The sequence below is a fragment of the Sciurus vulgaris genome, assembly GCF_902686455.1.
Source record: "Sciurus vulgaris genome assembly, chromosome: 1".
NCBI classification, from domain to species: domain Eukaryota; kingdom Metazoa; phylum Chordata; class Mammalia; order Rodentia; family Sciuridae; genus Sciurus; species Sciurus vulgaris.
Genome location: NC_136461.1, coordinates 140,229,092 through 140,256,093, shown reverse-complemented (window position 1 = coordinate 140,256,093; position 27,002 = coordinate 140,229,092). Strand labels below are relative to the sequence as shown.

Here is a 27,002-nt window from a genome sequence, read left to right as displayed (position 1 = left end):
CTATAGTTTTTGAGACTATTATGTGCCATTTTGTTATCTAAAAGGCATAAATATGTCTTTTATTGTCTGGTCTTTAAACTCTTCTCTTTTATTACGTGATCCTTCTTGAATGCTTTGGTAAAACAGCATGAGTATAAACCACATACTAGGAATGGCTAGTTAACATTTTAAGGACTTAATGATAAATCATCACTTTACGTGTAGTTGGAAAAAATACTTCAAAATTTGTTAGCTATATCTGCATCAGAAATATGTTTAGCTTGGATAAGGATTTAGAAGTAATGTTTAATTGGTAAAATATGTGTTGTTGAAGAGGTGGATCTTCCCTGACAAAACTCAAGAGATGTGACTGCCTGGAAACCCAGAAGAGAAAATTTTCAAAGCCAAAGCCTTGAATTATAATGAACCTTGATAAGATCTAAGAGAATTTGACAATTAGAAGGTTGTTGCTGGCCTCTGAGACAGGGTTTTCACTGATAATGCAGGACGGAAGGACTGACAGTAGCAGCTGACAGTGAGAAAGTGAACGCTGTCAATCTGGACTCCTTTTTAGAAAAGTCTAGAAGTGAAAGGAAGAAACATGAGAGACAGGGAAGTTAAATACATACCAGGTGGGGAGTCAGGGGTCATTTCTCTTTTTCTGTTTTATGTGATTTTGTTTAAAAGCTGAGGAAAAAGAGCGCAAGAAAGAAACTGGGTGGCCTGGGAAGGGCAGAGAGTAAGAGCAAGGTGCCTGTGTACATTGGAGGGATGGAGGTAAAACCCACAAAAACCACAAGGACAGAAAGAAGTCTCTTATTCTATGTCAGGAAGAAAATAATCATGGAGAGAGCCTGGGAACTTGAATCTGTGCCTACTGTCTGCTATTTTCTCATAGTCTTTATGTTAAGGGTGGAAGAGAAGAAGGGCCAGGAGTCACATTGTCTCTTTGGGCATCCCTAAAACAAGGGTAGGGGACTCGGATGTCTCTAAAAGGTGGGTAGGGTTCTCTAAGGCACTGAGAGCTCATGGAGTTCATCTTTAAGGGATCTGGAGAAGGCGTTGTCAGGGAATGGTACCCTGGTATGGAGGGTGAGGTACTGGTGTAACCAGTTCACATGGGGCACTAGAGTTCCACCAGTGCAGGTGCTGCCTGCAGCACCACTAAGCAGCTTAGAGAGGAGGAGTCTCAGTATACTCCCGGCAGGGCTGGCAGAGTCGATTAGTGGGAGGATCAAGAAGGGTGGGAGGAGTGTGGGGATTCGGATACTGAATTTAAAGATTTAAAATAGAAACACAGGGATTCGGGCAGAATGCTGTTGCCTGCTTTTCCCCCTGGGCTTCTGAATTTTACCACTGGTAACTGGGGTAAAACTTTTGCTTGGGAATTTCATAAAATCCTTGTGGAACTTTGTTTTTTCTCCCTTTGCATTTGGGTGTGCCACAAGAGTGTGAATTCTTCCCCCCGACCCCTTAATTTGTACTCTGCTCCCTCCTTATCACATCTGGTTTCCAGATCTCTCATCTTCGTTCTGTACCATCTGGATGGCAGATTTTTCATTCTTCCTTCTCAAAATAAGGACTCACTTCACAGCTTGAGGCTGTTGGCAATGGTGAGAGCCTGCCCACTCCTCTCAGTCTGAAGCAGGGAAGCAGGAGTGGGGCAGGTGCTTATTGAGAGGGCTTGTTTCAGGGTGAGGCTGATGTTCCACACCTCTTCCAGAGACATCTGGCTGATTTGAAATGACTCCTGATGTTGATCATAAGTCAGTGAAGAATAAAGTATGGCACTCCTGATTATACCCTGAAATAACTCCCACCGCATCACCCAAAGCATTCCAGCAGTGTTGGAGCTGCAGAGTGCCTTTGGGATCCCCCAAGAGGGAGCGTGACCTGTTAACAGTCCCAGGGCCAAATACTGGAAAAGTTATGATTTCCTTTATTTAAATAATTTCTAATAGTTGGTTTCAAGTGGAAACAGAAACTTAGAAACTCCTCTTGAGTGTGGGTTTTGTTTGCTCTCTAGTGTCAATCTTCTGTCAAAACAGGCCATTCTTAGGGACCATTATGGTTTGAATCTTAAATCTGCCCCCAAGGTTGATATGCTAAAGGGTTGGGTTCAGGCCTGAGGGGCTATTGGAAAGTACAGGAACCACTTGGAAGTGGGTCCTATTGGAAGGAAGTTAGGCCATTGGGGGTGTACCCTTGGTGATAATGGGACTCCCATCCCTTCCCATTTCTCTCTTTGCCTCTTGGCTAATATGAGGTGGGCAGCCTCTTCTACTTTGCTCCTAGCATAGTTTACTATACAGCTACATTCCCATAGTGATGGAGCCAAGCAACCATGGAGAGAAACCTCTGAGACCATCAGGCAAAGTAACCTTTTTCTCTTTATAAGTTGATTATCTTAGGTATTTTGTCATAGTGATGGAAAGCTAACATAGTGGTCAATGACAATAAGGTATAAGTACAGAAGATATAAATACAAAAGTCATTGTGAATTAGTCATTTTTTTTAATAGTACAGGGGTGGGAGGATTAAATTTTCATAAGGACTGAAGAAGAGACATAAGAGATAGTATAAACACATGGAACATTTGTCTTACTATGTAGTTTGAGTAACAAATATTCACTGATTTCCTATGACATTGCGTATACTAAAACTTCACAAGATCCTAGGGTAGGCAAGATATGATCCCCACTTTCTATGAGTGAGGGAAGCAGAGATATGTTGAGTGTCTATTGATGCACTGAGAAGAAAGTGTGTGTGTGGGAAGAGAGTGCTTTTGAGGAGAATGATAAGGAATATGGAGGAGCTGTTAATCACCTGAAGGAAGGTGCTGTGGTCTGAATATTTGTGTTTCCCCAAAATTTAGATGTTGAAAACTATTTCCCAAGGTGACAGAGTAGGGATGTAGAGTCTTATGATATGATTAGGTCACAGGGTGAATTCCTCATAAATAGGATTTGTGCCCTTATAAAGAGGCCCCAGAGAGCTGCTTTGCTTTTTCTACCATGTGAGGATACAGTAAGAAGAGATCATGTATTAACCAGGAAGTGGGCCCACACTAGTCTCCAAATCTGCCAGTTCTTTGATCTGCCAGTTTTCAGCTGGGCTGAAAAGTGATCCAATCTATGCTACTCTGTTATAGCAGTCCATAGAACTTCATCATAAGACAGCAGGTGAAGATGTCTTGTTTGGTGACTGGATGAGGGAGGTAAGGGAAGATTCAAGGACTATACTCAGGTTTCTAGCTTGTGTGAAAAGTAATTACTTATATAAATGGAGATAGAGACTAGAAAATGGAAGAATTTCTCTCTACTCTTTCTCAATCAAAACACAAATCATTCCTATGAGTCCATTTTTTCATACCTTGATTCATTCAGTGCCCACTCACTGAACATTGTATACAGTGTTGTTAAATGTCAAGAAATGAACTTGGCCCTAGTGAATGTTTTGACCTTAAAAAATTATAGTTGTGTTAAATGTTTCCAAGGAAAATGTACAATGTACAATGAAGCATATATCACAGTTGTCTTCATCTAGTCTTTGAGGTGGGAGGAAAGCAGCCACATTTGGGAAGAGAAATTTAAGCTGGGATTGAAGGATGCAGGTAAGAGAGTGGGTCAATAAAGGGAGAGAGCCTCCCTTAAATACCTGGGTATGAAAGAACTTGACAGAATTCAGGAAAACACACTTTACCAGAGATGAGTAAGGTAAGAGAGTAGAATAACATGACTGGAGATAGTCCCTAGGCAGGCTGAATAGTAGGAGTTCTGACTTATCGAAATAGGTGACAGCCTAGGCTCCACTTCACTGTGAGTTTAGTGCTAGCTTGGAACTGGTTTCTAGTAAAAGGGTTTCTCTTATCTTGTGGAGAATTCAGCTGGGTTCACTGGTTTGGATAATTGGGTGCTTATAATTGGGTGCTTATTCTTTGGAGATACTGTCTTGATAACCTACCCAATGACTGGAATCCTGTGATGCAACCACAGTATTGGGTCCTATTCGGTGCCATGTGACCTTCCCATGTGTGGGCCACCTGTGATAACCATCTGCTGGTCTCCACTCTTTGACAGTATCTCTGTCCCCTTGGTAATAGTTTGCGGATGAATTCACTCCCAGATGTCTGCTTCCTTCTTAGTGTATTTATCTTCCAAGTCTCTGTTTCTCAGCAATGTCTTGTTCCAGAGTCTACCAAAGCAAGGTCTTATTCTCATGTGGTACTGTGAAGGTTTAATCTGAAGGTTTGCCTCTGTATATCTTGACCTTCAAATCACTAAATAGCTATAAAATTATGTTAAATAAATGCAGGAACTCCACTTTTCTCACATCAGTATTTGTAAATGCATTGAGCATCTCACTAAACCCTAAACATCTCACTAAATTCACAACATAAGGTGGAATCATCTTATCAAACTTGAAAACCTTGAAGTGCTGAAATCCATTTTGAAAAAATGAGTTGCTGGCCCAGAGAATCTATGTAACAATATGAATTCAACAAACATTTCTTTATTGTATCCTGTGTGCAAAGAATTTTCTTCTAAGCCCTGGGAACCAAAACAAAGACACTGCCCTCATAGATCTATTCTAGTGAGAAACTTAGGTAGCAATTGTGTAGCTATTTGGTAGAATCATTGCAGCAAATTACAGAAATGCTTCTGGCTCTCAATCTGAGCTCTGGTTAGGCATATAGGGAAATCAGACATTAGGATCATTATGTGTGACCAAGCAAAAAGTTGCTCAAAAATAAAATTTTACTCCCTGTGAACCAGTAGATTATTAAAATCATAGTGAGTGAACACTGTGACTCCTTTGAAATGCTGACTATGACTTTAGGGTCACCCTTACTAGGTTTCATGCATTTCTCCATCTTTTTTTTTTTTTTTTTTTTCACATTTTCCTGTTCTCCCAACCTCAAATGTCCATAAGCTGCAAGTGACACAAAGCAATGAACAGTTTTCCATTCTGAGGACCATCCAGGTCTCCACTGTGTCCTTCTCCAAGTGCTTAACGTTAAACTCACCTTACTCCTCTGAGTCTTTTCTATACATTGAAAATCAAGGAAGGGACATTTGGAAATTAACATTCAAGCTAGTAAATTTCATTACTCTTAACTTCTCTAGTTAATTTTTAGGAGGAAACTTTTAGGGTTTAAAAACCTTTCCACCTCTCATTACTATGGTAACATCATTTTATCCTCTCAGGAGGAATTCATGGACAGACTGGCATATATGTGAACATTATCCAGCAGTATGCTTCAAAGACTTAGAGGTGTGGGATGTTTTCTCAATAGCCATCTTTGTTCCAATGAGAAATTTTGTAAAGTTATACTATAAGGGTCAAATGGTTCCATAAAGAGCTATTTTAAGTGTATGGAAACTAGATCTTGGGGATTTATTTCCTTTTCAAAAACTATCAGGGTTTTCAATATACTTTTCTTTCCCACCATTCAACCTACACAACCCAGATTAGACGTTATGAGCCCAAATAAATGTCCCAGGTGTAATTTGCGACCTAATATGAAAAGTGGTACTAGAATAGATCTTCTGAAAACAACTGGCAGTATTTACCCAGCTTTTCAGCATATTCTGCCTCCATACTTCTCTGGATTAAGGTGAGTAATAGGCTGGCAAGTTCATTTCCAGCAGCAGGTGATTCATAAACAAGATATAGACAGGTTTTTATGATTACATATTCCACAGATCCTAGTCTCATAAAAGTATTCACAGAGATTTATAGGTACATAGAAAAGAAATAAAAAAAAAACAGAGGAGATAGAAATTGGTTTTTGCATTAGAACAAGTGATGGACAGCACTGACCACCAACTACCACTCTTTTTGAAGCTTTTATTTCATTGTCTTCGACCTGCTATCATAATCTTCGTACGAAATAGTAAAGGAACCAAGAGGTAACAAAGACGATGGGTGATTGGAGATGAATGTTTCCTCAAGCACTTATCACCCTTTGTAAGAGATGCCCTCCTAAAATGCTAGTTCCGTGGAAGCACTCAAGCAGTGTAGAGGAGAGAAGTGGGGGCTGCTTTTCATTTTTAAGGCCAGCTGACAGCTTTCAGTCCAAGAACAAGGCTTAACTTTGCAATCTGAATAATGCAGACATTTTCATTAGTTTGAAAAGGAATGAGAATGATAAATGATATATTGGCTGCCAAAATACAGTGACATTACATTGTATTTGCAGTTGCATTTCAGAATAAGCTTTCCAGAAGTACACTTAGACAACTTAGAAATCTACCAGTATTGTTTCTTTATTTCACGTTTGTGTTTTAGGAACACATTTCAAAGGATACATCTTCCTGGCTGTGAGTTTGTAATGTCATATCCAAAGGGCAGTTCATTATTGCACCTAAAAGCTAAGTGTTGGCACAAATTGTACTAGTCTATGAGATCATTGCTGTTGGCCACAGACTTTGCTTTTTACTCATATCTGCCTTTTGAAGACCCAGAGACAATTTAATTACAGTTGCACTTTTGATTCCTACTTCTTTCAATAAAAATGTAAAATTGCCCTGCTTGAGAACTATCAGACTAAAAGGTTTGTGATTACTTTTCACTGTCATCTCTCTTCCAGCAGATTATCATGTTAAGTTGGTCATATTTACTTTGTTTTGAGCACCGAAAGCTTTCTGACTCTATTATTGGAATTGATGGCAGCAACACAACTACTATCTCCTGATGTCTCCAAGTAACTTAATATATGATCCTAATAACAAACACATGAATTAAACCATTAATAGAATGGGCTGTTAGCAGCTACTTCAATCCCAGTTTCACGGGCATTAAAATAGCTGATTCAGAGATTTCTATAGTGAAAGTTAATTAAAGTCATCAAAGTCAATGGAATTACAGTATCTGCTAGTAGCAATACAACCATATACACTGACATTATTACTCTAATAGAAGGTTGTAGAAGGTAAAAGAGTATTTGCCCAGTTTAGATGAATTTTTTATTTCATATATCATTTTGTGTTCCCCACTTTTACTAAAAATTTCAAATGGCAAGGAAAGATCTTTCGTGTATTTATTCTATTAGATAAAAGGAGACTAATGATGGTTCTGCTTTTTCTTCCATAATAAGGTAAGATTGAGTATGGTATCTTTTGAGAGCCTCCAACCTGTTCAGTGAGGAGAAAAATAAAGTGAGTTATTATTATTATTATTTGTGTGTGTGAGAGAGAGAGAGAGAGAAAGAGAGAGAGGAGCCGGGGTTGGGGTTTACCTACTCAAAAATATTTCATAAGAGATTCAGTTTGGATTTATAAATGTATCAATTTTTGTAGTATTTATTCCAATAATTTCCTTTAAGTTCCAATTCCAGTTAAAATTCTCCATGTTCCACTAATTACTTCTGGCTGTATGGTCCGTCCTGGCTGAGTTGAAGCATGTTGTTGACTTTCTGGACCTTAACATTGTGAGATTGTGAAGCTACTAATGGAAATCCTAAAACCATAATTTTTAAAGTTAGTCTTGAAGTAAAATGTGTTGTCATTACAACTGTGCATCTGAAGTGTCAAGAACTCTTCAGTTCATCTAGCATTAAAAAAAAAAAAAACTCCCAAGTAAGTATAAACTATATGATGCAATGTTTGCATATTTTCTTACTTGATATATATAGTCTCAAGGTTTAATATTTCATACTTTGGGTCAAATAAAATGAAAGGGCATCCCATTGTCACTGGATGCCAGTTTGTATAACAGGCACTGCATCTGTCAGATGGGAAGATCAGACCCATTTGAAGTTACATTCTAGAAAGAAGTTACAATGGCTAGCTATTTATTCTCAGTTTGTTAAAGCATTCATTTTATAATTCAAACAATGATTGCAATGACAAATTCAAATCTCTAGTTTGACTAGATATGATTTATCTAAAAAAATTATTTTTAAAAATTTCTTTGGTATTATTTGAGCCTGTAAGTGAGTTGTGGGAAGATACCTTACACATTAGCAGGTGCTCAGTAAATGGTATTTGTTCACTTGTGTTGTTAAATCTCTAACAAAACTTCGGGTCACAATATTTCTTCTTTTGGGAGGTGGGGGATGTTTTGTTAAAACATGATTTAGCTTCTAAGCATCCCATTAATTTATTTAGCATCTCTCTCTCCTTCTTTCTTTTTTAAATTCCACCTTGAAGGTTATAATTTTTAGTTTTGTCATAGTATTTTAGTTTATATGCACATAGATCTTGCCACAATGTATTGTATTGATATTATTAGTAGTAGTCACATTCAAAATTCTGCCATCAGCATACTCACAATTGGTGATAGATAAACCTCCCTGATTATCTACTCAGAATATTGTTTTGGTCTCTGGTGGAAAGTCACTAAGAATCAATATGACAGCAATTCCTAGGCTTCTGAGGTTCTATTCACACTTCTATATAACTCACACTGAGGATTTCAATATTTAGTGACACCTTATTTTTGTACAGTTTAGTTTGTCAATCATTGATTATAACTTTGCTATGCTGAGTCCAATCATTTTAGATTCTAAATATGATAGATATTAGCCCTGAACTGATTAGTTCTGGAAGCTGTATCTCATCCAAAATGAACCCGCAGGGAGGTGGAACAGTACTTACAGGTGTCTTCTTCTTCCATGGAAATGCTGATCACATAACAGGCATACACAAAGCCAACCAACTGCAAAGGAGAAAATATAAGCACCTTACAAATTTATGCCAAATATCCATGAATAGCCTATATAATTTGAGAGTGGAAATGAAGTATATTTATAAGTAATGTCTATGAATTCATAATTAAAAAGTCTTACTTTGACTATGACTTTGTAATTAAAAAGTCTTATTTTAAAAGAATTGTGATTTAAAAGTCTTTTCATTTTTATGTTACCTTAATAACTTTCCTTAAAGTACATAGGAATGGGGAAAAATCCCTCAATATCTAGACTTCACTTAGACTTTGATTTGGGGCTTATAAATCAGCACAGATTATTCATAGTATATATTTTTAGGTTTTTACTGTTTATAGAGCAATTTGTACTACACTCATTATTACTACAACTATTTTAATGCTTAATAGCCACAAAAGGAATCAAAGCATCCTGCTTATAAATTAAATAGCAATCATCTATTTAATTATTAAAATGCTCTGAGAATATAAATTCTATCTAGCTACTAAATTGTTTTGTTAATTATATCATAGGAAAATGCATTAACTTTCTGGCAATTCGTTAGTGTAAAATGAAATAGAAGAGATAATTTATACGTTGGATACTAGTTGTTCAAAGAATAAATGCAAGTGTGGAGTGCAGCATTTATAACTTTTCATATTGTTTCCTGTACTTATTATACTGAGAAGATAGTTTTGTTCCACAGAGGCAGACACAACACAATTCCTGGAAGATGAAATTGTCCATGAATCTAGTCTGGTCTAAAATTACTCTTAAGTTCTCTGAAAAGTATGAAAATTAGCTACCTTGATAGGTGCTTGCCTTTCTTTCCATTGTCAAAGTCTGTTTCCCACCCCCTGCTTATTAGAAAATAACGTTAGAAAAAGAAACTTTTCTGATAGTCTTGGTAGCAAAGTCTTTAGTTTCATGGCAAAGAACTGGAATTTCCAACTTCCTTAATCTGTGGATTAAGACTTGGAGCTTTATATACCCAAAGGACTTAAAAACAGCATACTACAGTGATGCGGTCACATCCATGTTTACAGCAGCTCAACCCACAATAGCCAAGCTATTGAAACACCTAGGTGTCCTCCAACAGATGAATGGACAAAGAAAATGTGGCACATATGTCCTCCCATGCCATGGGGTACTTTCCACCTCATCTCAAGTGAAGGACTGCTTCAGAGAAGCTCTTGGGGAGCTTGGCACCCAACTCACACACAGAAGAGACAAAACACAAGGGGTTGTGGTTTGTGGGGTTTCTAGTTGAGAGTGTGATGAGACAGTGTGGGTAGGCTTTGCAGCTCAGAGATGTCACGAGTTCTCACAAGACTAGGAACCGAAGCCTCTAAACAGAATTTCCCTTGACTACATTTTTAGTCTATCCAAGAGGACTTCCTATCAGGAACAGATGACCTCAGAAGAATGATGATACTTTGGGTTCAGAAGGTGGGTAGGGGCATTAAATGACCTTCCAGGGGTCTGATCATTCACAGAAACAGATGAGGATCCTACAGGAGGGGTGGGGTGGGATTCTGAAGAACCCACAAAAGCATCCCTCAAGAGGTCAAGAGAAAGTATCAGCTTGTGGAAAGTGTCACACCTGGAGATTATCTCTTGCCAGCTTGTAACAGAATCAGTCAGGTTAAGACCTTATTTCTTACTTTTTCTTCCACTATTTTTCCTTTCATTTCATCCCTGGAATAACCTAAAAAAGCAACTGATGATGGGTGGAATGAGAAGGGGAAAAAGCCGGTATGTGTCGCTTGAAATCACAGCAGATCTGTAAGTTGAAATCAGGCTCAAATTATGGAGCAGTTTTCAGTGGGTGAGTTTATATTGACCTGGATTGGACAGTTTGTTATCTGCAGGGGACAAAAAGACACTTAAAATCTGTTTGAAATATCATCCAAAGGGTGAGATATAACTTCACCATAGAATGTACTTGAAATGGCACTGAATAAAGTTGCCTTTTGATGATATTCTACCAAATACAGTTCATTCAACAAACCAATTGCATATAGAAAAAAAACCAGCCTGTAATCAATCACAAATAATAATCAATCATGAATAACCTTCTAATGAATTTCCTTCCAATATTCTTTCACATAGTTACTATATGTCACAGTTATACTTTTATGACCCAATGTTCTTCATAAGCTTAAGAACTTATTATCTACGTAAATTTGGATTATTTCAACATGCTGCAATATATTTGCGCAACATTCTATTATTGAAAATTCATTTTCAAATTATAAACAACATTTTCTATGTTGGCTCATTCAGTTTGGCATGCTTGGGTCTTCACATTTATTGGTAAGCCTGTCAGCATTTACTGGTTAGTATATTGGCATTTACTGGAAAAAAGACTGGAGGATTGATGAAACGGCCCCTTGAGAGCAAACTTAGTCATGCTGAAACACTATTCTTACATATCGATATGCAGAGATAATGTGGTTGAGCTGAGTCTGAAAACTCAACACAAGGTCACTACTGCTTGAAAATTAGATCCCATTCTAATGGTGAAACCTTGACCTGAAACTCAGTATACACAACCCACTTCTAGTTTGCTTTCTTGCTGTTGTGACAGGCATGGAAAATATTAACTACTTAATAGTTGATTAATAAGTTGTTTTGTTATATGTTTGTACACTTAAATGCACAAATTTAAGTATCCACTAAGGAAAATCTGTGTAGTATAAAATAAAATATTTTCCCCCCAGGAAACTTTTATATGATTTAAATATAAGATTTCTTCCAAGCTAAACAGAGGGATTGACCAAATGGCTAACATTAAAAAAAAAAAAAAAAAAAAAAAAGAGATCCCAGTTTTATAGTCCTATTTCATTATTCAAATAGGGGCAGTTGAAATTAAGGAAAGGTTTGGCAACAGGATGAGACATTGAGAAGGTCAGAAGGTATGAACAAGAAGATCATAGGTGAACATTTCTGAAGGCAAAGGAAAGAAAGTTCTTTGGATAATATCTGTTTACTTAAGTTCCTGCAACTTGTATTTCTTCCTTATAATTTAAGGTTATGAATTTATGCTAAAAAGATTGAATTAACTGTTTTCTGAAAATATCCACTGTGTATTGAAGAGAACTGGTCAATATATTTATTTTTCTTTTTCCAACTAACAACTCTTTTGATGGGTAGAAAGTTAAAGTCAGATATTGAATCAGAGTGACAGCACACCGTCCTTCCTATTCAGTAAATATTTTCTTATGAAATGTGGGAATGCATAGTTTTAAAAGAATAGAACATTATATAGCAACAAAATATTTGCCAGATCACATTGTTCATTAATGGGTTTTCTATTGTCTTGACAGATGACATAAAAAGAATTTTGGTGAGGTAATTGAAATATACAGCGCCATTAAGCTGGAAACAATAAAATGAATACATATCTAGAAATATTAGATCATTCTCCAGGCCCTCAAACAGAATTTGCCAGCCATAATATCAATATTATTACAAATAAATTAATTAAAATATTTCCTTTTACTTTTACTTTATTGGTGGACACGTTCATAAAATATTTATTCTAAAACTACTTTTGCTATTGTGATTAACCAAACTGCTGTTTAATTAGTAATGTTGTTCTCATGAGAACCTGTCTAGACATCCTGTTAATCACCAAATTGTAGATGGCTGACTTGTGTATTTCTTGGTTTCCCAGAACATGAATTGAAATAGTCCCTGTAGCTTTCTCCTTGTCTGTAAGAAATGGAACAAAAATGCCTTCTTGCCAATAGTAAGCACATGGGAAGTAAATAGTATCAGAATTATAATTATTTCTGTTTTCTATAAAGGCTTGAGAGTTATTCTTTTTAAGGACATCTTTTCTCTTTCCACTAAAGTCATCTATTTCTATTTAGTATTTTAAATTATCATCTCCTATGTGTTATAAATTTTGACAGAATAAATTCCATCTACTTTGACATGCTTAATGAATGTAAACAGCATAAGACTAGATTCCAACACCATTTTTTTTTGTCTAAGAGATTGATTAGTTTTTGCAAATAGTATTTGTACTTGAGAATTATTTGTTTTGACCTGCAGGCCTTATATAAGGATTGATAAGATTGGGTCTCACACATGTAGACACTAGGTTGACAACCATTGGCAGTGTGTCTCCCTAATTGTGGATTTTATTAAGAATGAATCAAAGAATTTAGTCATCTTTGAAATCATGAGAATCTCAAGGAACAACTTCTAGGTGAAATAGATACATCAAAAATGCTTATATAGGAAATAGGAAAGTTGTCAGGTAAGGAAATTGGTGGATATATGGGAAGCCAAAGAACCCCTTCTTTGTATTTTTTGAATTTGTTCTTTATAGTTATACATTATAGTAGAGTACATTTTGGTACATTTATACACACATGGAGTATATTTTATTCTAATTAGGATCCAAGTCTTATGGTTGTACATGATGTAGAAATTAACTGTGGTGTATTCATATATGTACATAAGATAGTTATGTCAAATTCATTCCATTGTCTTTCCTATTCCTATCTTCCTCCCTTCACTTCATTCACCTTTGTCTAATTTACTGAACTTCTATTCTTCCCCTCTTCTTCCCTTATTGTGTTTTAGCATCAGAAACATTTGACATTTGTTTTTGGGGGGATTGGCTTATTTCACTTAGCACAATAGTCTCCAAATCCATCCATTTACCAACAAATGTCATAAAGTCATTAATTTTTTATGGCTGAGTAATATTCCATTGTGTAAATATACCACATTTTCTTTATCCATTCATTGGTTGAAGGGCACCTAGGTTGGTTTCATAGCTTAGCTCTGTGAATTGAACTGCTATAAATATTGATGTGGCTACGTCATTATAGTATACTGATTTCAGCTCCTTTGGATATATACTGAAGAGTGGGATAAAAGGGTAAAATGTTGGTTCCATTCCTAGTATTTGAGGAATCTTCATACTGCTTTACAGAGTGGTTGCACCAATTTTCAGTCCCCAAATTCTCTCCAACAATTATTGTTACTTGTATTCTTGATTATTACCATTCTGCCTAGAGTGAGATGAAATCTCAGTGTAGTTTTAATTTGCATTTCTCTAATTGCTAGAGATGTTGAGCACTTTTTTACATATTTGTTGACCATTGTATTTCATCTGTGAAGTGTCTGTTCAGTTCCTTTGCCCATTTATTGATTGAGTTATTTGAGGGTTTTTTTGGTGTTAAGTTTTCTGAATTCTTTATATATCTTGGAAATGAATGCTTTATCTGAGGTGCAGTTAGCAAAGATTTTCTCCCATTATATAGCTCTCAATTATTTCCTTTGCTGCAAAGAAGTTTTTTAGTCTGGTACCATTCCATTTGTTGATTCTTGATTTTACTTCTTATGCTTTAGGAGTCTTATTGAGGGAGTCAATTCCTAAGTTGACATGATGGAATGTTGGGCCTATATTTTCTTCTGGTAGGTGCAGAGTCTCTGGTCTAATGCCAAGGTATTTGATGAACTTTGAGTTGAGTTTTGTGCACAGTGAGTGATTTGGGTTAAATTTCATTCTGTTTTATGTGAATTTCCAGTTTTCTCAGCACCATTTGTTGAAAAGGCTATCTGCAAAGTATCCGTGAACAGAAGAAACACCCTCAAAACTTTCCTAAATGTTTCATCATTCCCACGAAGTTTGAGTGATGAGAAAGTTTTCCACTTAACACAAAGTTCTAGAATGTTCTTTATGAGTTAATTTTTCCCCCAAAATCAAAATGACTCTATAAAATCCTTGACTAAGGCTGCCTATGGGACGCAGGTAGAGGCTGACCTACTTTGCCCCGAGCAGAGTTAGGTCCTTAGGAAAGCTATTAATTTGAATATTTGTGAGTAGAAAGCTTCCCTATGCAGTGTATTTGGGTTAAGGTATTAAATTTCTTATAAGACAAAGCATAGTTACCTAATGTCAGAACTGTGCATGGTTTGGGATTTTGCCCTACTCCTAAATTAACAAATGGGCCTGTTATTGTTTCAGAGATGCTGGGTCAGAGACAAAGGACTTAATTACTCACAGAGATCAGCATAAGCTTCGAATCTCTTTGCTACAAGCTCCTTGAGTCATGATGATGCCTGCACACCCAGAGGGCTGTCTTGCAGGAAGGAAACACTTTCATAGGAAGGGGAAGCAAGTCAACTGTTTGCTGGGAATGAGAAGGGGAAGAAGTCACTTCATCTCAAAAGGTTGCTTGATGAAATACAACTTGTTCAGGCAAATATAAATTATGCATTTAGTGTAATTTAGATGATACATAGTACAGATAATATTTAAAGACACATTGCTTGCTGGGTATGGTGGTCCACACCTGTAATCTCAGCAGCTCAGGAGGCTAAGGCAGGAGGATCATGAGTTCAAAGCAAGCCTCAGCAATGTAGTGAGGCCCTAGGTAACTAAGCAAGACCATGTTTCAAAATAAAAAATAAAAAGGGCTGGGGGTGTGTCTCAGTAGTTAAATATCCCTGGGATCAATCCCTGGTATAAAATAAATAAATAAATAAAACGACATTGCTGAGTTAGATCATTAAGAAAAAGTGAAATCAGAGAAAGGGGTTCATTTTGGAGTATCATGAAATTTAGGCATTGGAAGACAATAAACCAACATACGAGACTGGAAAGACAGAAATTGAGGACAACCAGCTGGGTCAAGGACACAGGTCCATGACATGTAAAGGACAATGAGGATTGAATGTTGGCTACTGGATTGGTTGAAGTGGAGGACAACCTTGTTAGGAAGTATCTTGGTAGAGGGTCTGGCAAAAATCTGATCAGAGTGGGTTTATGAGAAAATAGGATGTCAACAATTCTTTCAAGGAGTTTGCAGAAAAGGGGAGTAGAAATGAGTAGTGGTAGAGAAAAATGTAAGGTCAAAGGAATTTCTTCATTTTTTTTTTGTGGGGGAATATGGATAATATCAGTGTGTGTTTGCCTTCTAATAAGAATAAATGCTTCCTTAAACTTTGATGCACTATTTTAAGAACTCAATAAAAAAGTTATTTTGTTGATCAATTGTATTTCTTCTGTGAAGTGTCTGCTCAGTTCCTTAGCCCATTTATTATTGGGTTATTGGTTTGAAAAAATGTTCAACATCTTTAGCAATTAGAGAAATGCAAATCAAACTACTCTAATATTTCATCTCACCCCAGTCAGAATGGCAATTATCAAGATTACAAACATCAATAAATGTTGACAAGGATGTGGGGGAAAAGGTCCATTCATACATTGCTGGTGGGAATGCAAAATTATGGATTTTCCATTATGGAAAGCGGTATAGAGATTCCTCAGAAAACTTGGAATAGAACCACCTTTTGGCCTAGCTATCCCACTTTTCTTGGTTTATAACCAAAGGATTTTAAAATCAGCATATTACAGTGATGCAGCCACATCAATGTTTATAGCAGTTCAATTCACAATAGCTAAACTATGGAACCAACCTAGGTGCCCTTCAACAGATGAATGAAAAAAATAAAGTGATACGTATATATGGGAAGCCATCCTTAGCAGAATCAGACTGGGTTGAGCCATGGGATGCAGAGGCCTGACTTCCAGGAACTGCCAGGAAGCATGTGGCACTGCATCAGAGTGGTTCCCTGTCTCCTTCTGGAATTTTCCCCCTAAAAGAATGGTTTCCCTAGTTCTATCCTGTCCTGTCCATCACAGAAGAAGCTCCTCCTCATTCTGTCCCCCTTTACCTGTATGTTATAAATAAAGGAGAGTTACACCAGTTATTGTTGTAAGAGACCAGAGCTGGTATGGTCACACCCATCTTGCCCCCTCTTATTTGAAAAGAATATTGGCTTTTGTGTGTTTATTGAGTAGATAAGGTTTTTGGGTAATAGAAAAACCGCCAACATTCTCCTCTGGCAGTTAACCTTTTTCTCCTCCATGTGTGATGTGGCAGAGGGGACAAATATATATGCATAAAAACCATGACATTTGCCAGTAAATGGATAGAGCTGGAGAATATCATGCTAAGTGAAATAAGCCAATCCCCCAAAACCAAAACCAAATGTTTTCTCTGATATGTGGATGATAATTCACAATGGGGTGGGGGCTAGGAAAGAATAGAATTACTTTAGGTAGAGGGTAGTGAAGGGAGGGGAGGGCACATGGGGGTAGGAAGGATAGTAGAATGAATCTGACATTATTATCCCATGTACATATATAACTATATGACTGGTGGGATGCTGCATCATGTATAACCTGAAGAGTGAGAAATCATACTCCATTGTATATGATGTATCAAAGTGCATTCTACTGTCATGTATAACTAATTAAAACAAAAACATATTTAAAAAGGTTATTTTTCTTGTCTAAACACTTTCATACTTCTCCACTAGCAGACCATGTACAGTCTTGCCTCAACTTGGCTTTGAGGCTCATTCTCCACTCTTTTCTGCCATGAGTCTGTGCTCTGGCTCCCTGAGCACACTCATTCTTTGCTTGCTCATGACCCCCTCACCTTGTTCTCACATCTCTGCTGGCACAAACCCCTCACCCTATAAGTGCAGTTGTAAATGTCACTTTCTTTGATGTATCCAGTTGATCTACCTCTAGTCTGAACTGTATCAGCACTTTGTTCTTCTAAGTGGCAGTTCCCAGGCACTGCTTTGCCTCACAGCTGTGTGTGCATAGATTCTGGAAGGCAGGGACTGCCCTCTGACAGCTGATGTAAAGGCAGTGTCCTCTGGGAGTCCTGCTGTAGTTCCCTCAGGAAGAGGATCTCCTGCTGCTTCTACTTTGACTCAGACCCCTCCATTAAGGCACATCTCTCATACGATTATACCTATCTACTTGTGTGTCCATCTCTACCACTAGGCTCTTCAGAAAAGTATTTTTTTTTAATCAACTCAACTTTTTAGTTCTGAAACTGTACTTTGTTGGATAAAAAGAAGGTACTTATCAATTTCTTTAAAATGAATAAAAATGAGAAGTATTGCATTTTGAAGTGAGGTGAGAAATAGGAAATAATATGTCTGAAATAATGTGGATGAATTTCAGAATTCTAGCATGTTAGCCACCTTGAAGTTCCCATGTGGGTCACCACTTCACTCAGCCAGTATAAATTCAGCTCTGCCCATGTATATTACAGTTATTGCCTTAATTCAATAAGTTTCCTAGATCGTTGCTGCTTTGCTTTGATACCATCTGGATCATGCCACCATCATGAGGATGAGGTAGTGATTATACCATCTTGGACAGATGAATGAAACATAAACATGTACAAAGAAAAAGGATATTAGGATGTTTTCACTCATGAATGAATTATTGGTTGGCTTTACATGAAATTGAACATTTGAAAGATATTGAAAAGAGTTACAGTTATTCCAAAATACCCATTGCTTCTTTCACTGGAGAGAGGAGAAATGATATGGCAGGAAGAATTTTCCAGCCACAGTGTTGAACTGACACAGTGGTTTTCATCAGACATGGTCATATTCCAAACTCCACAGAAAGCCTGAGTTTAGCATCCCCTCATGTCGTAAGTAAGGATGACAGACAGCAAAATGCCCACACGCATCACGTGCAGCTACTAATTTGGGAAATTTCTGACTCCATCTTCTAGGGGGTTGGGGGTTCAGTTTTGTCTCAAGGCATACCCTCGGTTTTGGGTTGGACAGCAGGCGTCTTCTTCCCTTCTAGGAGTTTTATCAGAGAGACTGAAGAACTGGTAGCAGGTGGACAGTTTCATCTTACCGTGCTTTGTGGACACATTTCTTTCTCTATGGCTCCCAGGAGTGCCTTTCTGAGCAACTGTCACCCATGCCATCTGTTTTCTCTTGCATGCCCAGCATAACAGAAATCTAGGGTCTTAGGATACTCAGGGGAAGAAACCCTGGGAGGGACCATCTTTGGAGCACTCTGGGGAGTGTGTGAACCCTAGTAATGCCTAACCTGTTAGTTTTTAATCAAACTACTCCTTTAGGAATCCTGAATGAGAGTTGGGTTTTTTGATGGAGATGTCCTATGCCAAGTGAAGCCTGAAATTATGTGAAGACATTTGGTTCCCTCTCCTAAGAGTCCCACTGGCACCCTGGACTCCAAATGAATCAATGAATATGGAAATAAGTTGTTTCCTCCACAATGACCATAAAAATGCACAACAGCAACAGCATTCCATTTATTTGGGCTCTGGGGATTTATGGCTCTTACATGTATGGGAGGTACTTGTGTAGACAGCTTTAGAATGGAAAACAAGTGATTTGCTGGCCTCCGTCAAGGAAGATACAACTTTTAATGACATGCTTTTGTGATGCAGATGCTCTGCACAAACCAGCTCAGCAAAATCATCTAGGACATGAACGTTACTCTTGACTCTCAGAGAGTGTTGTCATCAGATAATGCATTTCTGGTGGCAAGTCACTGAGGTGAGTAGTGTCTAAAACTTCTTTTTAAAAAGGTACTTAAAGAAAAGGTACTTAAAGGTATTGGATCTATTTACATAGATCAAAGGATCTATTTATGAAGATCAAGGACACTTTTTTAAGTGTCCTTTGTGGAATTCAATAATTCTTTAATGGTCTGACATGAAGAGTGTGATGGGATCATTGTATCTGAGTGTTAGGAAGTCATTGGAAGAAAAATGTTGCTATCAAGAAAAATTTCTTCTAATATTTACCTATTTTACGACACACTCAATGGAAATTAAAACAATTGGTAAATGTATGTTTGGCTAAAATAAATGTATTTTAGACTTAGAGAATTATTTTCCTGTTGGTGTCTGTTATGGTTTGGATATGAGATGTTCCTCCAAAAAACTCCTGTGTTAATGATTATGAGATTATGAGAGCTATAACCTCATCAGTGGATTAACCCATTTGATGGATTAATAATTTGAATGTATAAATGGGTGATAACTGTAAGCAGGTGGGGCATGGCTGGAGGAAGTAGGTCACTGTGCGTTCCTTGGGGATTATGTATTTAATCCCTGATTCCTCCCTTTCTATGTTTCCTGGCTGCCATGATCTGAGCCTTCCAGAGAAGACATCTCAAGTCCAAGTACCAACCTCCATCATAGTGCAGCATGTACATAACTAACGAAACTCCAAAAAGAGATTCTTGAACAGTGTTGGGAGTTGGACTTCTACCATTCAAAATGGATATGTGGACTGAAGAAAGTGAATTAAAACTATTTTAACCATTTTTCTGTATTAAGATGTTATTTAACTTTAGAAATTAATGCAATGTCTAGATGCTTTAAAGCTCTAAATGATACTTTTGTTTAAAGAAGTCCCATAGATATACTATATCTCATACAATTCTTGAAATAAAAAATGGGCTTTATCTTGTGTAGTTGTAAGTATAAAACAAATGGCACATCTGATTTTTTATTTCAGTTGTTATAAAACAGAAGAGTTGGGGTTTCAAGATGGCGGACTAGAGGGTGGCTGCATTTCATGTTGCTCCAGGACTCAGGATTCAAAAGAGGAGACATTGAGAGACTTGGGACCAACTCAAAGCCGCTGGGTGAGTCTCTCCCGTTGGGGAGGCATCCCGGATGGGGTGGTAGTCCCGGAACGCAGGGAACTTTGTGAAGTAGAGTTGCCCAATGAGACACCCCTTCCCCTGTGGGAGCAGTGAACTCGGACAACTGGGAGCATCGTAGAGGAGGCCGCTCAGCACAGTGCTTGGACTCAGAGCAACCACTGGGGCTCGGGCGGCTGCCCAGAGGAGGAGCTGCGTGGCGAGCTGTTTGGACTCAGAACAACTGCTCCTGAACACTGTGGGGCTGCCCGGAGGAGGAGCGCGGCATTGCTTGGTCTCGGAGCGACCGCTCCTGAACACCCAGGGGTCTGCCCGGAGGAGGAAGAGGAGCATGGAGGGTCACTAGGACTCAGAGTGACTGCCCAGGGCTACGGGCGGTTGGCGGGAAGAGGAGGTGCCCAGTGAGTTGCTTGGACTCCTAGAGATCGCACTGGAACACCTGGCGACTGCCTGGAGGAAGAGGCATGCGGTGGATCACTGGGACTCGAAGTGACTGCACAGGGCTCCAGGTGGCTGATCAGAGGAGGGGTCGCATACCAGGCGATTAGGTGCAGAGCAGGGTCCCAGGAACTAAGAGGCTTCTTGGTGGAAGAGCCACAAAGAGATAAGCTGAGGGGCGGAGCGAGGTTTCCAGGACTATGGGCAGATTCTCTGAGGAGAGGCAGCCTAAGGATACTCATCTGCAAAGGGTGAGGCTTCCAGGCCCAGGAGGTAGATCCGGGCCCCTGGGAATGTTGTAGAGGAAGGCAGCCCAGACCAGGAAGTAGTTGTGGATTGAGGGGAACCTCTAAGAGGGGAACTGACCAGCGAGACCTCCCCACTGGGTGAGTCTTCCCTGCCGGGTGAGGTTTTTGCACAAGGATGGTAAAATCAGAGACACAGGTCCAAACAGGCCTTGCCTCAGCCCCCAGTCTAGTTCCCCTTTGGATGATCATTGGTCAACAAGTGGAGGCACCTCTGCCCACTAGCAGGGAATATACCCCACCTGAAGGCCACCACCCCTAGAGAGGCAGCTTCCTTGTGGAGCACTACATTATCAAGTTCCTCCAAGATTTCAGGCTACTGAAGGCTAGGAGGGGATATACTAGAAATCTTCAGGGACATTATAAGTCAATAGAGGAAATCTGCAATATCTCAGCGGTCCACTGATACCTGAACAATATGAGAAAACAAGGGAAAAAAATGCCCCAAACAAATCTAGATGTCACATCAATAAAATCCAATGACAGCATGGCAGAAGAAATGACAGAAAGGGAGTTCAAAATGTACATAATTAAAATGATCAAACGATGAGATGAAAGAGCAAATGCAGGCATTGAATGATGAGATGAAAGGGCAAATGCAGGCATGGAATGATTGCACCAATCGACAGTTAAAAGAACAAATACAGGAAGCAAAAGATCATTTCAATAAACAGAGATATTGAAGAAAAAACCAAACAGAAATCCTTGAAATGAAGGAAACAATAAACCAAATTAAGAACTCCATAGAAAGCATAACCAATAGGATAGAACACATGGAAGACAGAAATTCAGATATTGAAGACAAAATATTTAACCTTGAAAACAAAGTTGACCAAACAGAGAAGATGGTAAGAAATCATGAACAGAATCTCCAAGAACTATGGGATATCATGAAGAGGCCAAATTTAAGAATTATTGGGATTGAGGAAGGCTTAGAGAAACAAACCAAAGGAATGAACAATCTATTCAATGAAATAATATCAGAAAATTTCCCAAATCTGAAGAATGAAATGGAAAATCAAGTTCAAGAGGCTTATAGGACTCCAAATACACAAAATTACAACAGACCCACACCAAGGCACATTATAATGAAAATACCTAACATACAAAATAAAGACAGAATTGTAAAGGCTGTGAGAGAAAAGAGCCAAATTACATTCAGGGGGAAACCAATATGGATATCAGCAGATTTTTCAATCCAGACCCTAAAAGCTAGAAGGGACTGGAACAATACTTTTCAAGCCCTGAAAGAAAATGGATGCCAACCAAGAATCTTATACCCAGCAAAACTTACCTTCAAATTTGACCATGAAATAAAATCCTTCCATGATAAACAAAAGCTAAAAGAATTTACAAAAAGAAAGCCAGCAATACAGAACATACTCAGCAAAATATTCCATGAGGAAGAGATGAAAAACAAAGAAGCAAATCAGCAAAGGGAGGAATTATCCTAAAGGAATTGTCAAATAAAGGAGGAACCAAGTCGTGTCAAAAAATAAATAAATAAATAAATAAAATTTAAAAAATGAACCAAATGACCGGGAAACCAAATCATATCTCAATAATAACCCTGAATGTTAATGGCCTGAATTCATCAATCAAAAGACATAGACTGGCAGATTGGATTAAAAAGAATGACCCAACAATATGTTGCCTGCAAGAGACTCACCTCATAGAAAAAGATACCCATAGACTAACGGTGAAAGGATGGGGAAAAACATACCATGCACATGGACTCAGCAAAAAAGCTGGAGTATCCATCCTCATTACAGATAATGTGGACTTCAAGCCAACGTTAATCAGAGGGATGAAGAAGAACATTCTATACTGCTTAAGGGAAGCATAAATCAGCAAGACATAACAATCATAAACATCTATGCCGCAAACAGTGGCTCATCCATGTATTTCAAACAAATCCTTCTCAATTTCAGAAACCAAATAGAGCATAACACAATAATACTAGGTGATTTTAACACGCCTCTCTCACCACTGGACAGATCTTCCAAACAAAAATTGAACAAAGAAACCATAGATCTCAATAACACAATCAATAATTTAGACTTAACGGACATTTATAGACTATACCATCCAACCAAGAGTGAATACACTTTCTTCTCAGCAGCACATGGATCCTTCTCTAAAATAGACCATATATTATGCCACAAAGGTAATGTTACCAAATACAAGAAGATAGAGACACTACCTTGTATTCTATCAGATCATAATGGATTGAAGTTAGAAATAAATGAAAGAGTAAAAAACAGAAACTACTCCAACACCTGGAGATTAAACAGTATGCTATTATATGATGAATGGATAACAGAAGATATTAGGAAGGAAATTAAAAAATTCTTAGAGGTAAATGAGAACAAAGAAACATCATATCAAAATCTCTGGGACACTATGAAAGCAGTACATAGAGGAAAATTTATTTCATGGAGCGCATTCAATAAAAGAAGTAAAACTCAACAAATAAATGACCTAACACTACAGCTCAAAGCCCTAGAAAAAGAAGAACAGACCAACACCAAAAGTAGTAGAAGACAGGAAATAGTTAAACTCAGAGCCGAAATCAACAAAATTGAAACAAAAGAAACAATACAAAAAATTGACAAAATAAATAGTTGGTTCTTTGAAAAAATAAACAAACTTGATAAACCTTTAGCCACACTAACAAAGAGAAGATGAGAGAAAACCCAAATCACCAAAATTCGGAATGAACAAGGTAATACCACAACAGACACGAGTGAAATACAAAACATAATTAGAAGCTATTTTGAAAATCTATACTCCAACAAAATAGAAAATTTTGAAGACATCAACAGGTTTGTAGAGTCATATGAATTGCCTAAACTGAACGAGGAGGACAAAACAATTTAAATAGACCAATTTCAAGTAATGAAATAGAAGAAGTCATCAAAAGCCTACCAACAAAGAAAAGTCCAGGACCAGATGGGTTCTCAGCTGAGTTCTACAAAACCTTTAAAGAAGAGCTCATTCCAATACTTCTCAAAGTACTCCATAAAATAGAAGAGGAAGGAATCCTCCCAAACTCATTCTATGAAGCCAATATTACCCTGATACCTAAACCAGACAGAGACACATCGAGGAAAGAAAATTTCAGACCAATATCCTTAATGAACTTTGACACAAAAATTCTCAACAAAATTTTAGCAAATCGCATACAAAAATATATTAAAAAGATAGTGCACCATGATCAAGTGGGTTTCATTCCAGGGATGCAAAGTTGGTTCAACATCAGGAAATCAATAAATGTAATTCACCATATCAATAGACTTAAAGTCAAGAATCACATGATCATTTCAATAGATGCAGAAAAAGCATTTGATAAAATACAGCACCCCTTCATGCTCAAAACATTAGAAAAAATAGGGATATTGGGAACATTCCTTAACATTGTAAAGGCCATCTACGCTAAGCCCATGGCTAATATCATTCAAAATGGTGAAAAAATGAAAGCGTTCCCCCTAAAAACTGGAACAACGCAGGGAGGACCTATTTCACCACTTCTATTCAACATTGTCCTTGAGACTCTAGCCAGAGCAATTAGACAGACCAAAGAAATTAAAGGGATACAAATAGGAAAAGAAGAACTCAAACTATCTGTATTTGCTGATGACATGATTATATACTTAGAGGAACCAGGAAATTCCATCAGAAAACTTTTAGAACTCATAAGTGAATTCACTAAAGTAGCAGGATATAAGATCAATGCTCATAAATCTAATGCATTTTTATACATAAGTGATGAATCTTTGGAAAGAATAATTAGGAAAACTACCCCTTTCACAATAGCCTCAAAAAAAATAAAATACTTGGGAATCAATCTCACAAAAGAGGTGAAAGACCTCTACAATGAGAACTACAGAACACTAAAGAAAGAAATTAAAGAAAACCTTAGATGATGGAAAGATTCCCATGTTCTTGGATACGAAGAATTAATATTGTCAAAATGGCCATATTACCAAAAGTGCTATACAGATTCAATGCAATTCCAATTAAAATCCCAATGACGTACCTTACAGAAATAGAGCAAGCAATTATGAAATTCATCTGGAAGAATAAGAAACCCAGAATAGCTAAATCCTTAGCAGAAAGAGTGAAGCAGGGGGTATCGCAATACCACAACTTCAACTCTACTACAAAGCAATAGTAACAAAAACGGCATGGTATTGGTACCAAAATAGAAAGGTAGATCAATGGTACAGAATAGAGGACAAGGACACAAACCCAAATAAATACAATTTTCTCATACTAGACAAAGATTCCAAAAATATGCAATGGAGAAAAGATAGCCTCTTCAACAAATGGTGCTGGGAGAATTGGAAATCCATATGCAACAGAATGAAACTAAACCCATATCTCTCACCATGCACGAAACTCAACTCAAAATGGATTAAGGACCTCGGAATCAGACCAGAGACCCTGCAGATTATAGAAGAAAACTTAGGTCCAGATCTTCAACATGTCGGCTTAGGACCAGACTTCCTCAACAGGACTCCCATAGCATAAGAAATAAAAGCAAGAAACAATAACTGGGATAGATTCAAACTAAAAAGCTTTCTCTCAGCAAAGGAAACTATCAGCAATGCAAAGAAAGAGCTTACAGAGTGGGAGGAAATCTTTGCCAATCATACATCAGATAGTGCACTAATCTCCAGAATCTATAAAGAACTCAAAAAACTCTACACCAAGAATGCAAATAAATAGTTAAAATCAGAGCCGAAATCAACGAAATTGAAACAAAAGAAACAATCAGAAAATTAACAAAATAAATAGTTGGTTCTTTGAAAAAATAAACAAAATTGATAAACCCTTAGCCACACTAACAAAGAGAAAGAGGGAGAAAACTCAAATTACTAAAATTCGGAATGAACAAGGAAATATCACAACAGACACAAGTGAAATACAAAACATAATTAGAAGCTATTTTGAAAATCTATACTCCAACAAAACAGAAAACCTCGAAGACATCAACAAGTTTCTAGAGACATATGAATTACCTAAAGTGAACGAGGAGGACATACAAAACTTAAATTAATTTCAAGCAATGAAACAGAAGAGGTCACCAAAGGCCTACCAACAAAGAAAAGTCCAGGACCAGATGGGTTCTCACCCAAGTTCTACAAAACCTTTAAAGAAGAGCTCTTTCCAATACTTCTCAAAGTATTCCATAAAATAGAAGAGGAGCGAATCCTCCCAAACTCATTCTATGAAGTCAATATCACCCTGATACCTAAACCAGACAGAGACACATCGAGGAAAGAAAATTTCAGACCAATATCCTTAATGAACATTGACGCAAAAATTCTCAACAAAATTTTAGCAAATCGCATACAAAAATATATTAAAAAGATAGTGCACCACGATCAAGTGGGTTTCATTCCAGGGATGCAAGGTTGGTTCAACATCAGGAAATCAATAAATGTCATTCACCATATCAACAGACTTAAAGTCTGAAATAATCACATGATTATTTCAATAGATGCAGAAAAAGCATTTGATAATAGAGCACCCCTTCATGCTCAAAACACTAGAAAAAATAGGGATAGTGGGAACATTCCTTAACATTGTTAAGGCTATCTATGCTAAGCCCATCTATGCTAAGCCCATCACTAATATCATTCTAAATGGTGAAAAACTGAAAGCATTCCCCCTAAAAACTGGAACAAGGCAGGGATGCCCTCTTTCACCACTTCTATTCAGTATCGTTCTTGAGACTCTAGCCAGAGCAATTAGACAAACCAAAGAAATTAAAGGGATACAAATTGGAAAAGAAGAACTCAAACTATCCCTGTTCGCTGATGACATGATTATATATTTAGAGGAACCTGGAAATTCCACCAGAAAACTTTCAGAACTCATAAGTGAATTCAGTAAAGTAGCAGGTTACAAGATCAATGCTCATAAACCCAACGCATTTTTATACGTAAGTGATGAATCTTCAGAAAGAGAAATTAGGAAAACTACCCCTTTCACAATAGCCTCGAAAAAAATAAAATACTTGGGAATCAATCTCACAAAAGAGGTGAAAGACCTCTACAATGAGAACTACAGAACACTAAAGAAAGAAATTAAGAAAACCTTAGAAGATGGAAAGATCTTCCATGTTCTT

The 27,002-nt window shown here is 37.5% G+C and overlaps 1 protein-coding gene across 1 annotated transcript in view; it reads right to left on the bottom strand.

Annotated features, from left to right (window-relative positions):
* The window catches only part of NKAIN3 (sodium/potassium transporting ATPase interacting 3), a 349,578-nt gene that overhangs the window by 24,518 nt on the left and 298,058 nt on the right, over positions 1–27,002 (bottom strand). The window contains exon 4 of the mRNA XM_079150338.1: positions 8,580–8,640. Coding sequence (XP_079006464.1) covers positions 8,580–8,640 — 61 coding nt within the window. The remainder of the gene's footprint in view (positions 1–8,579; positions 8,641–27,002) is intronic.